This window comes from Lutra lutra, chromosome 1, assembly GCF_902655055.1.
Source record: "Lutra lutra chromosome 1, mLutLut1.2, whole genome shotgun sequence".
Taxonomy (NCBI): domain Eukaryota; kingdom Metazoa; phylum Chordata; class Mammalia; order Carnivora; family Mustelidae; genus Lutra; species Lutra lutra.
In genome coordinates, this window is record NC_062278.1 from 129,861,463 (window position 1) to 129,874,969 (window position 13,507).

At 49.0% G+C, this 13,507-nt stretch overlaps 1 protein-coding gene across 1 annotated transcript in view; it reads right to left on the reverse strand.

The window, feature by feature from the left end:
- The window catches only part of EPHB1 (EPH receptor B1), a 430,594-nt gene that overhangs the window by 54,060 nt on the left and 363,027 nt on the right, over positions 1–13,507 (reverse strand). Inside the window, exon 11 of the mRNA XM_047736385.1 lies at positions 1,886–2,133. Within this exon, the coding sequence (XP_047592341.1) occupies positions 1,886–2,133 (248 nt within the window). The remainder of the gene's footprint in view (positions 1–1,885; positions 2,134–13,507) is intronic.

Consider the following 13,507-nt stretch of genomic DNA (forward strand, 5'->3'; position numbering starts at 1 on the left):
CATTGTCATCCCATGCCCCCCACCAGAAATAAGCCACTACTGCCTATGCACCCAGAGGAGGCAAAAGTGTGTGCTTGCCCTGCTCAAGTAGCTTCAGTCTGGGCAAATGCAGCTTCCAGACAAGCTCCTCCACGCTGCAGGCCTTCGGCCCTGAGTCACTACAGAGCTAGGCCATGCTGGCTCTGGCCTTTGAACATACTGCTCAATTGTTCCATTGTACCTGCCTGCTTCCTCTCCCCCTCAGTCTCCAGTATCAGTTAATTCTCCATCCTCTTTAAAGCCTTTCCTGGCTCCTGCAGGAAGATTTCCATTCTTCTTGGCTCATGATACCTCTTCACACCACACACGGAAACATAAAGAATCCTGGCAGATGACTGCTGGACGCTTGGGGCACTAGGGTCCTCAGAGAAGGGACCGCTGGGGCATGCTGTAGTCTCTAAGATGGGGACAACAGGACCTCCCATCTCTTATGTGTAAAATGACATCATGTTATTGTCCCCATCAAAATGTGGGGCCCTTTTCCGCCCACCCCGAATCTGGGCAGCCCATCACAATGGTGGAAGGGTACTGTGGGATTTGAAGCTAAGTTACAAAAGTGGTCCAGCTTCTGCCTTCTTCTCATGGGACATTCGTTCTTGGGACGCAGCTCACTGTGAGGAAGCGCAAGCCGCCCACCCGGAGAGACGCCAGCAGACAGCCAGCATCAGCTGCCAGACAGATGAGTGAGCAAGACTTTGGATGATTCCAGGTCCCGGATCTTGAACTGCCCCAGCTGATACCGCATGGAACAGAGATGTCCCCGACGAGCCCAGATTGCAGATTCATGAACAAAATAAATTGTGGTGAGTCACTGAAATCTTGGGTGACTTGTTACTTAGCATCAGAGCAATGTCCCTTTCATGTCTATAGGCCCAGAACCCAGGAGAGGGCGTGACCGCAGAGTCACCCCATGAATATTTCAAGACCAAGTATCTGAATGATCCTTTGATCTGCAGCCACAGCCACTGTTCAGTAGCTTTGGTGACAAACATAGCCTGCCGCTTGATATTATCCTCAAGTCCTTGCTCAGTAGACCCTGCCCCATTGAGATGCTGCCCATGCACCCTCTGCTCTCAGTCTCCCCCTAGTCCCCAGCTGAGGCTTTGGTCCAAGGCAGGACTTGCTGGCTGGCCTCTGTTCCACCAGCTGCCACTCCCCAGACACCGGCATCGTGGCCGTCCTCACCACCCCCGCTGAGTCACTCTGATGTCCCACAGAAAGGCAAGTGGTTCGAGTGTGGTTCCATGTGAGCATGATTGACAATGACCATTTACACATCTCCCAGCCATAGGCCTCGAGGACCCCCACACCTCTGCTGCAGGCTGATTTGGAGTCAAGCCCAGAGAAGACCTGTGAATGCTTGTGACAGTCTCTTCCTCTCCCACCCAGGAACACCACCTTCGAGGGTGGGTGGCCCAGGCTTTGGAAAGGGCAGCCCATTTTATCTCTGAGCTGCGAATGAAGGGAACAGGCTGGGTGGACAGTGCTGGGGAAAGGCAGCAACGGCCACTGGTGTCTGCGGGAGTCACACAGTTGCATTGCAGGCGCTGAGAGTATCCTCAATCTCCGTGATTCATGCAGGTGCCCATGGCCATTTCACTCGCCTCTATTCATTCGTAGTCATCCAACAAGCATTTATCGAGGCCCTACTCCACACTCTCCTCCTACTGAGGGGTCCACAGGCTCCTCTTGTTCTATGCTTTTAGGAACAAATCCGTCAACCCCGCTACCATTTCCAACGCCCACCCACATTTCATCGGGCAATTCCTAAGTGGCAGGCTATCCTCATGCAGACACCCCCTCCCTGCATCCGACATGCCGTCCATGCCCCCCGAGCCGCTCTTACCCTGAGGAAAGAATCCAAAGCACCGTTCTCCATGAACTCCGTGATGATCATGACCGGCCGACTCTTGGTGACCACGCCTTCTAGGCGGATGATGTTGGGATGGTCAAACTGACCCATGATGCTGGCCTCGCTCAGAAAGTCCCGACGCTGCTTCTCTGAGTACCCAGCCTTCAGTGTCTTGATGGCCACGTAGATTTCCCTCTTGCCTGGGAGTTTCAGACGCCCCTTGTACACCTCTCCAAACTCCCCTGCAACAAGAATGCAATCATTACCCATCTCCTTCTCAGTCTGCGGAACCACAAGGGCACAATAGTGGTGGGCACAGTGGCGCTCAGAGTGGAATTGTGGTGGAAGTGATAGAGATGGAAACAGTGTTCTCCCATTTTAACTACGGTATCCTGGCCCCGATCAGTTCACGGCAAACACAGAGGTTACACTACAATAAGTTCCTTGCCTCAGTTCTTCAAAATAGTTCAGGTAACTACAATGGAATTTCAGAGTCTACGTGAGTTTGTTTTTCCTCGCGTTTGGTTTTTCATTTGTGTCCCAGCTGAATAATTGAAATGAAACGGTCAGTTCCACTTTGGCAGACCATAATTCATTTTTAGCAGAGCCTGACGCAAGAACATCCAGGGGCCCGGGGGTATGTTCAGGTTCTTTCGTGCTCTGAATGAGATGGATAGCATGTGTGTTCCTACACTGGCCTGATAGCTTCTGCGTCTACTGGGTCACCCAGAAAGCAGACCCTGAGAAGTCAGGAAGGGAAGTTAGCAGACACCGTGCAGGATCGAAGAGGAGGGAGCAGGACTGGCCAGACTCCCAAATCATGATGCAAACCTGACCTTATGAAAAGAAAGGAGGAAGCAGGCATGGATAAAAAGAGCTCCAGATCGCCATGCCACCCTGGCTGCTGTGGGACTGTCCGTTTCCTCCACCCCTGGGCCACTCCAGAGTACAGAGTACCCATGTCAGGAAGGCCCAGGCTCCAGCCTCCCCACCATGCTCAGTCACTGCCCGAGGCTGCCAGGAAAAGCTGGCCTCTGCAGGGAAAGCTGAGGCAGGTCCTGAAGGCAGGGAAGCTGGAAGCCAATGGCTCTCTGCGCCCCCCGCAGCTGGACAGGCCGTGGTTTCTCTGAGCGAACATGAGCAGCACACCTCCACGCGTGCCACAGCATTTCAACATTTGTGCGGGACCATGACCCAGAGTAAAAGCAATTCCGGTGGCACTGTTTCATAGCTGCTTTACAAAATCTGTTGAATCCTCTTAAATGTGCTTTCAAGAGCTGTTCTATGATCTCCCCTGGCTTTGTAACTTGAGTTCTTTCACGTGAAGCGGCTCAGGCCTACTCGGAAGTGTGTCACTGACATGTGTGGCAAAGGCCTGACGGGAGATGGGGCCCGACAGCTTTCTGCTGGGGGGACCTTCTCTTTCACCTTCAGCTTCCAGAGGAAAACGATGGCGCAAACCGGGGGCAGATCAATGACAGGCCGAATTAGAAAAGCAAGGTAACATCCCTTCTGTGGTTCGGTTGGGAGTTCCCTTTGTTTTCTGCTGTGGAAGTCACTGGAAGGGAGCTGCAGGAAAGGGTTTCTTGCGTGAAACTGCTCCAGAGTCTGGGAGATCGATCGGAAGCTAGGGCTAGAGCAGAGGTTGGCGCAAGCACCATAAGGATGAGTTCAACGCGGACCTGAGGACACAGACCATGTGTGACACTGGTTTCGAAAGGAATCACATGCTGCTTTGCCGAACTGCTTGAAGTCAGATGGAGTCTCGTTCATGTTCCTAGCTTGTAGTGCCCACTGTGGTCCCTGGTATGGGGAGGTGTGCCCATCAAAGTGGGGAGAGCATATTTACTGTTCCCCGTTTGCTTCTGCTTTGTCTGCTCTTGGGTTATGACCTGGTGGAGACTCCTCTAACCAAAAAAGTAGAAGTACCAGTATTTACATTTTTATAAAAGACTATTCACTGCAGCATCTTCTTCTACAGCAAAACACTATAGGCCCATAGCCAGGGAACGGCTGGAAAATGACACATCTGTCCTGTGGAATACCAGGAGCTACGGAAAACTAGTAGATGAGTCACACGCACTGACTTCAAAAGATGTCCACACTGTCTTGTTCATTGAAGAAGAAAAGGGAAAAAAGCTACAGAATGTGAACGCAGTATGTACCCAAATGCAGTGTGTGTGTGTGTGTGTGTGCGTGTGTGTGTGTGTGTGTAGAAGAAAAACAACAGGGAGGGCACGCCAGGGTGGCTCAGTCATTAAGCCTCTGCCTTCGGCTCAGGTCATGATCCCAGGATCCCAGGATGAAGTCCCACTTTGGGCTCCTTGCTCAGCGGGGAGCCTGCTTCTCCCTCTGCCTCTGTGCTCTCTCGCTCTTTCTCAAATAACTAATTAAAATCTTAAAAAAAAAAAAAAGGAACACAATGGGAAAAATCCACATAAAATTTATTTTTAATTTCAGATTCTTTTTAAAAACGGTTGCCCTACATCACCAAAGGCAAGGGAAGCAAGGGCAAAAATGAACTATTGGGATTTTATCAAGATCAAAAGCTTTTGCACAGCAAAGGAAACAGTTAACAAAACCAAAAGACAACTGACAGAATGGGAGAAGATATTTGCAAATGACATATCAGATAAAGGGCTAGTGTCCAAAATCTATAAAGAACTTAGCAAACTCAACACCCAAAGAACAAATAATCCAATCAAGAAATGGGCAGAGGACATGAACAGACATTTCTGCAAAGAAGACATCCAGATGGCCAACAGACACATGAAAAAGTGCTCCACATCACTCGGCATCAGGGAAATACAAATCAAAACCACCATGAGATATCACCTCACACCAGTCAGAATGGCTAAAATGAACAAGTCAGGAAATGACAGATGCTGGCGAGGATGCGGAGAAAGGGGAACCCTCCTACACTGTTGGTGGGAATGCAAGCTGGTGCAACCACTCTGGAAAACAGCATGGAGGTTCCTCAAAATGTTGAAAATAGAACTACCCTATGACCCTGCAATTGCACTGCTGGGTATTTACCCTAAAGATACAAACATAGTGATCCGAAGGGGCACGTGCACCCGAATGTTTATAGCAGCAATGTCTACAATAGCCAAACTATGGAAAGAACCTAGATGTCCATCTACAGACGAATGGATAAAGAAGATGTGGTATATATACACAATGGAATACTATGCAGCCATCAAAAGAAATGAAATCTTGCCATTTGCGACGACGTGGATGGAACTAGAGGGTATCATGCTTAGCGAAGTAAGTCAATCGGAGAAAGACAACTATCATATGATCTCCCTGATATGAGGGAGAGGAGATGCAACATGGGGGGTTGAGGGGGTAGGAGAAGAGTAAATGAAACAAGATGGGATTGGGAGGGAGACAAACCATAAGTGACTCTTAATCTCACAAAACAAACTGAGGGTTGATGGGGGGAGGGGGTTGGGAGAGGGGGGTGGGGTTATGGATATTGGGGAGGGTATGTGCTATGATTAGTGCTGTGAAGTGTGTAAACCTGGCGATTCGCAGACCTGTACCCCTGGGGATAAAAATATATGTTTATAAAAAATTAAAAAAAAATTATAAAAACGGTTACCCTTCAAGGTTGGGAATAAGAGTGGGGAAATAAAGCCAATCAACTTAATCTAATGCTGTTTATGTTATTTGAATGGTTACAACGAGCATTACTTTTGTTGTTCAATTGAGTAAAAGTTTTTTTAAAGGTACTGCACAGCAGGGGACCTGTCAGATATGTGTGTATATGTGCTTGTGTATAGTATGTGTGTATACACATGTGTATATATTTGTATAAACATGTCTACATGTATGCATATGTATGTGTATGTGTATATGTGTAATCTATAATATGAGTGTGCGTCTATAAAATCCATCCTTCTTTTTTTTTTTAAAAGATTTTATTTATTTGTCAGAGAGAGAGAGAAAGAGAGAGAGAGATCACAAGTAGGCCGAGAGGTAGGCAGAGGCAGAGGGAGAAGCAGGTTCCCTGTTGAGCAAGGAGCCTGATGTGGGACTCGATCCCAGGACGCTGGGATCATGACCTGAGCCGAACGCAGCCGCTTGACCAACTGAGCCACCCAGGCGTCCCAAAATCCATCCTTCTGACACCTTGACCTAGTGAGTATTCAGTAACCATGAGCTGAATGAATACAGATACAGACTGCACATTTGATAAATGTACCAACTGAAGACTATCGGTTAGTATTTCCTCCTTGTTGCTATAATAACAAGTTACATTTTCTTTTAGTGAGAAGACAGTGGTTGAAGGGAAAGATACAGTAATATTTCTTCTTGGAGGAGACAGGACAGTGATGTCTATTGACCGCCTACCACGTGCCAGGCAATGTGCTAGGCTCTCTGCATATCTTATTTCATTTAATCCTCAGGCACCCTCGTGAGTTGGGTGTCATTATGCTCATTTTACTGGTAAGGACACTGGGCCACAAAGAAAACATACCCCAAACCCTGCAGCTGCAATCAGAGCCAGAATTGCTGTCGATGCCGAGCCCTTTTCCCTCCAGTGCCCCTCAGCAGGCATGCTCAGCAGTTGCCTATAAAGTCACCATCCAGGGACCATCATGCCCCAGCTGTGTCACTGTCACAGCAACGCTTATGTGGGGAACCGCAAACACAGTGGGCCTACTCATAGACAGATCTCACATTCATGGAGACTTCCTGCCTGGGAGCTGGATGGGGTCAGAATTTTTAGGAATCAGTATCTTCATCAGTGTCTGCATCAGTGTGTGGAGCTGGGGACAATGCCCCAGGTGATTCTGATGTCCCCTAAGACACACACAGGAATGCCCCGGTTTAAGACTTCTCTTCTACATCAGTGGTTCCTGAAGTTGGCTGCCCACCGCAGAACCCTGGGGAGCAGGTGTACTCTGAGCAAAGTTCAGAGGCCTGGATCCCACCTCTAGGAATTCTGATTCACTTGTCTGGGTACACCCGGAGCCTGGACATACTTCAAGTTTACCTGCAGGATCAGCTACGTGATTTGTAGGTCAGAACCAGGTGCAAAATGAAACTGCAGGGCTTGTTCAAAAATTATGAAGGTTTTATACACCTGAGTAGAAAGAAAGAACAAGAGGCAAGAGACCGGTGAAAGTGTGGCTTTGGCAAGTCCTATCTGCCTAGACCAGTGTGGCTCACACTCCTTTCTGAACTGACAACTGCTATTTCACTGTTTAACCCTGTGGCTGGCTGGTTTCCAAGTAAAGTGCTCCTACTCCCGAGCTTGAAGTTGTATGCTCCACGGGCATTGCATCATATAGGTTTTTAAGATGATAAAATGGAAATGGACTCTCCAGAGAGGATTTTCAGGGCAGCGAATCCACTCTACCTGCAACTGTCACGGTGCCACGTGTCATTAGACCATTGTCCCAGTCCGTACAGTATACGACCCCGAGAGTGTACCCTCCTGTAAAGCATGGACTTGGGGTAATAATGATGCATCACAGTAGGTTTATCCCCAAGGTACCACTCCGGTGAGGGCTGCAGAGTGGGGGATGCCGTGCATGTGCAGAGCAAGGGGTATGTGGGGAATCTCTGTACCTTCCCCTTGATTTTGCCACAAACCGAAAACTGCTCTAAAAAAAAAAAAAAAAAAAAAAAAAGATGTTCAAAGCATGTGGTCTCCTTGGGTAGGGAGAGCCGGGCTTAGTCGTCAGTCACTACGGTGGGAGCAGTGTTACTGCCAGCATGGGAAGCAGAGGCTTCATACTGGTTCTGTAAAGATAGCTCCTTTCCTGTCTGGCAAAGAAATGACTTCATATTCTCCAAGCCCAGAGGTTTTCAAAGGACCCACTACAAAGAAAGCTACTTAGTCCACCGTCCTCACTAGGTGGCTGTGCTCCATCCTGTCATTACGTGGCCCCAATACTGGGAGAGGGACTGGGGCAGGGAGTGGAGGGAGAAGCTCATGTGGGCACCAGCCTGACCACCCGACTCGGGGCACATCAACTCCCCAGGGTCAGCTTTCTCAGCCCGACACAATAAAAAGAAAGGAAGGACCACTGGGGCATCCTAAGGGGGTGCTGAGTATTGGAGAAGATGTTTTGTAGGCTACACATTGTGAGCAGCACATGTGGGTGGCGATTTAAGACAAGCCAGGGGTGGGGTGTGAGGGGAGATGGCACGTAGGGGGTGGACTCTGGAAGAGAAGAAGGAGGAGGAGCAGGTTTCTGCAAACTAGTGGGACCGATGACAAAGCAGGGCTTTATGCTGGGGGTGGTGGGGAAGTCCAACTGCCAGATATCGGGGTGTGGAAGATGTCCCTAGCTCAGCCTCGGGAGCTAAAGTGTGGGGACTCTGGTCCTCTAGCACCGCCAAGGCTCCTAGGGAGTGGGGGTCGGTGGGCATACTGCCATCATTAGTAACAGAAAACCAAGGCCTTGCGTGGCTTACAACCTGAGAGGCTCTGTCCCCTTGCTCTTCGACTTCAGGTTCAGACACCATTCTCAAGAAATTATTTTTGCTTCCTGACACCTTGCCTGTCATTAAGGCCAGAGCTTCCTGTCCAGGATGCTTTGATTTGCCAGAATCTGAGCTCTAAGAGCTTCCTTTTCCACGAGCTCCAAAGCACGGCCATACACTTTGCAGTTTTCGATAAAAATTCATAATACCTAAAATTTTCTCCACAAATCAAGCATTAACATTATATTTAAAATAGATACTTATAGGAGATGACTGGGTAGTGGTTAGGGTTGATCATTTCTACGCGGATCCTTCCCTGACTGATTGCAGCCAGCCTAATTTTGGTCTGGCTGGACTTCGATTGGCATGCATCTTTGCAGCTGACCTTGGAGCCTCTCCTACCACCAGACCTCCCTTTGGCCAGGACCTCTCTCTGGCTTCAGGCCAGTCTGGGGGCCAGGGGATCTCAGCGGTGGTTCTCCGGGTGTGGTTTCCACCCAACAGCAGCAGCATCGCCAGGGAACTTGCTAGAAAATGCAGATTCTCCAGCTCGACCTGGACCTTCTGGTTCGGAAGCTCAGTAGGTGGGGTCCTGTGACCGGAGTTTTAATAGGCCTTGAAGAGGATTCTGACATTGGGCTCCAGTTTGAGAACCACGGCCCTCCAGGCTGTCCTCTGAGGGTAAGTTAGCCAGTTCCTGCGTCTGTCCTCCGGACGGCTCCTGAAATTATCCCCTACAAGTTTTCAGCTCTTTGCCTGTTCCTCTTTCCTCCTTCCCTTGACAAAATGAGGAAGAGAGAAGTGGTTCAGTAGCATTAAATGTCTCAACTGTTATATATAAAATCAGAAGGGAAGAATTTTCAATTTTTGAAAATGAAACATCTAACCTACTAGCAGGTATTTCGACTGGTGGCTGTTGGCTATGTGCAGTGCGAATCTACACACATTTGCACTTTTTTTTTTTTTTTTTTTTTAGGAGCAGCGCTTTGAAGTCACAAACTGCCTTGGGGGGAAGAAAGGAAAGCAGAGCTTCTAGTTACTAATTCAAGCTTCCACCAGAAAAGGAACTTCTAAAGAATAAATTTAAACTAGGTTTTAAAGTAGGATTTCCAGCCAGTTTTATCACACTAGCCTGGGCAAGGTGAGTAGGTTATGGCTAAACCAAGGAGAGTAAAACCATGGCAGGTGGTCTGCCACCTCCGAGCCCCGCACACGGGACAGACATTCCTTATTGATCATAGCGCCATTCCTCCTTTTGGCAGGGCTCCCCAGGTCCCCGTTACTGGGCTCCTGGAGTTAGCGGACAAGATGGAATGTGCTTGATGGCCATGGTGTGCATGTGCATGATACTTAATACCTACATGGTGAGAGTGAACTGATTATCCCTCTTCTTAGGGCTGCCAATGGTCAGGCGACAACTGTCCACCTATAGATGACATTATTTCATAATGTAAGCAAGCACATATGACTGAAAATGCTGCCTGTCTTGGTCCTCATTGCTATCCTTAAGGTGGGTAGCTGATTATACTGGAAGAAGATGATTGGAGGACGGAAGAATGTGCTCTCTCCAGGAAATGAGGGGCACCTACCCCACAGGCATACTGAATTCTAGGACAAATCGTCACTATCAATAAGGGAGCTCACATATCCCAAACCCCCAGGCAGAAGTAACGTCCCTGTATACTTCACTGCTCTTTCCCAGAACAGTGCCCAAAGTGGCAGCTATGTAGGGGGTTACATTCACAAGACTTGGTTGACTGTGTCTGGGTTTCAATTCTTGCTCTATTATTCACTCAGTTGGTGACACAATCTTTGGCAAGCTATCCTCTGAATGTCAATTTCCTCACCAGTTTAAACACACACACACACACACACACCCTATCTCACATTAAGGGAGTGAAGTAAGGCAATGCTTGAAAAGTATGTCCACAGTGAGTGTTCAATACATTCCAGTTATTTTAATTATAAGTACTCAAGACATCTACTTGATATCCTCTTCTCGAAGCCCTTCCTGTTGTGACTCTTATCCAGTATTGAGGCCACCCCCACTTTGATTAAGCCTGGGAAAATCAGACTGGAAGGTGGACTTTCTACCAAAACATCCCCAAGAACCCATCTTCTTCTTCAAAGGAGAGAACCGTGGAGCCTTGCTGGTCCATTCCCAATTGGTGCACATCACAGGTCCCCACCACCCAACCCTCTCCCCATAAGCCTGCCTCCTTCTCAAAAAGGTTTTCTGTAAAAATGCTGAATTGGCAGCTACTGGAGTCAGAAGAGGAGATTTGTTAATAAAATACAATTGCCATATCTTCCTTTGGAAGCCACCTTCTAGTGTCACTTCTACCTACATTTCCATGCACTTGACAGTCATGATCGGGGCTGCTGTGTACAGCTACATAGGTTGCACACTGCACAACCCAGACTGCCATTCACGCTGGAGGGCATGCTTGATGCTCTGGGTGAATCTGTGGATTGAACTGATCAGAATTAACCAAGGCATTGGAGTTGATCTATGGGAGGGCTCCTATGAGTCAGATTCATGGTCATGAAGAGCTGATATTTGCCAAAGACTCCAGAAGGCCTGTGGCCCTCGTTGAAGAGACCAGTGATATCCATTATCTGCTGTGGGGGACAAAGGCCAGCCTTCATCTCACTGAGCCACTTCTGGAGCGCCAAGTGAATCAGGACTCTTCACCTTCCTCTAGGTTTTCTCCATTCTCCTAAGCTCTGCCTAGTTGCCCCCAATTTTCCTCCCTGCTCTACTCGCCCCACCAAGGATCTACTTTCCTTCAACCGTATGTAACAAACAGTTGATGGAGCTCCTGAGTGCCACACCAGGTCTGGCGTGGGATGAACAAAAACTCTGAGAATGCGTCCCTTTCATGGAACTTGGAGGGCGATGTTGAGAAACAGGGTCAGATGTTGAGAAAACCCACAGTTGCCACAACTCTCCAGCTTCAATACCTAGACTTGACTCTACTGCCTTTACTCACATGCATGACCGCCAACTCCTACCCCCAGGGCCTGGCAGGGTTCCCTCCCTCCAACGGGATTAATCCTACCCCACATTTCTGGCCACAACCTTCATGTTGCCCCCCCATCAGTTCTATTCACCACGTTTGGATCCACTCCAGTTGAAGGCTACTTGAGCTACCCTACCACCCAACCATCCTCTCCACACTTCCAAGCAAAGTCTCGTAACTTGTCTCCATGCCTCCGAGGCCTCACCCACTCTTTCCCATCATCTCCTTCTGGTCTAATCCAGACACAGCCTCTATCCAGTTTGTGTCCCTAGAGCCTCATTCCCATCACCCAGCCTGTTTAGATGCCTACCTAAAACCCACCATCCTCCATGGGATAAAACCCATACCCACACCTCTGGAATGCCGGATCTCAGCCTGACTCCCCAGACTCAGTACTTGATGCTTACTGTCAGGAAACACCTCCCTGTCAGCCTTCTCTCCTCCTTGTTCTCAGGATGTGTCATGTGGAGAGTATGCCCATCCAAAGCCTTCACATCCTCAAGGGCCCTTAACATCTCTCCTTCCTGGACTCTCTCCTGCCCTCAAACCTCTCTTCCCATCTCCAGGCCCATGTGTTCCTGGGGCCCTCTTCTCAGCTGTCAGTGGCCCACTGTCCTCTCGTGGACCAGCATGGTGTGTGAGTTAGACTATCACCCCACAGGGCAGGGGTTGTCAGGCATTGTGCATTTCCCAGAATCCACCACAGTTTAGGAACATGGTCAGTGTTTAATGAACGAGGATCTTCTTGAACTCTAAATGGAACCTCTTCAGCCACAATCACAACCATTTCTTGGGCCCCACCTGCTGAGTGGGGGGGACTCAGCAGGTATGGGGGGGTCCTCTGCATCCTTTGAAATAACCTTGCACGGTCTGTGAAGCTGGGGTGTGCTAGTAAGTGTTCACTGGGGAGCTCTCCAGAAAGCAAAGAAACAACGACCCCCCTTTTGTAGCATTTGCCAATTCCCATCATGTAAACACCCCTACTGGGGCTGATGTGGTCCTATCAACAGGTGTCACTGAACACGGGGCTGGAAAGAGACACACACTATCAGCTATTGGGAACTGGTGCCAGCTGCCTCTGGCAGCCTGCTGTTGGAAGGTCATGTTCATTTCTCTCCTTAAGTCATGCAATTTTCCTCTTCTGTCATTGTCTCATTCTCTAATGAGTTTCACAAAAATCTTGTTCTTTTTACCAATTTTCATCTTTGAAAGCTTAGGTCAAAGGTCATCTCCTTGTGAAGCCTTCCTGATGTCCCCGCTCATTCCCAGAGCAAGGGACTGAATGCTGCTCTGGGTTGGCCCAACAGTGAACATATGACTGGCCTATATCCCACTAAGATTGTCAGAGCTCTGGGAGGAGAGAGGGTTGCTGTTTGTCTATCTCTGGAGCCCCACGTCCAACATGCAAGAAGTATTCAATAAGAGTTTGTTGTGGGGGCTACCCAAGCAGAGAAAGGACGAATGACTTCCGAGCCTTCTTTTGCTGTGTTGTTAGGATCTGCAGCCCCCTTTTTGCCCCCTGCTCTCAGTCAGTCGGGAGGTTAAGGGCAGCAATGCCAACAACACTGTCTAAACATTACCTTACAAAATGCTTTTCTTTTTAACTTGACCTTCACACCAGCTCTTTTAGCACAAACTAAAGTCAGTCTCAGTGAGGCGGGGTGTGGAGAAGCAAAAGTGGGGAGAGAGGAGAAAAAGAACTGGAGAGTGGGGACTGATTCCAGCTAGAAGCGTCTTCTGGTAAAACTGCATCGAGTTACACATAGTGAATTAATATCCACAGGGATTAGCCCTGGAATTTCTGGATTGTGAGGAGGTGAGCGTCTGGTAGAGGGTGGTCGGCAGCGACCAGGCGCAGGTCTTTACCTCATACCGCTGGGTGTCTCATGAAATGCTGGATGTATGCATCACTCCCCACTTCCACGTGAGCCTCAGAGAGGACTGACCTTCTCTGAGGAAGATGCACCAGCAGCAGCGGCCCAGGCTACACAAAAAGGGAAAGTAAAGGATGGGGCCGGGCCGTCAATTATCCCTTTATAGGAGGCCAGCGGTGGGTGAGCTCACCCCCAATCGTCACTCCCTGGCAGGGTCATAAAGTGAAAAGCCTCTTTACTCTTCCCCTGACACAGGCGGGAGGGGGACGATGGATGCT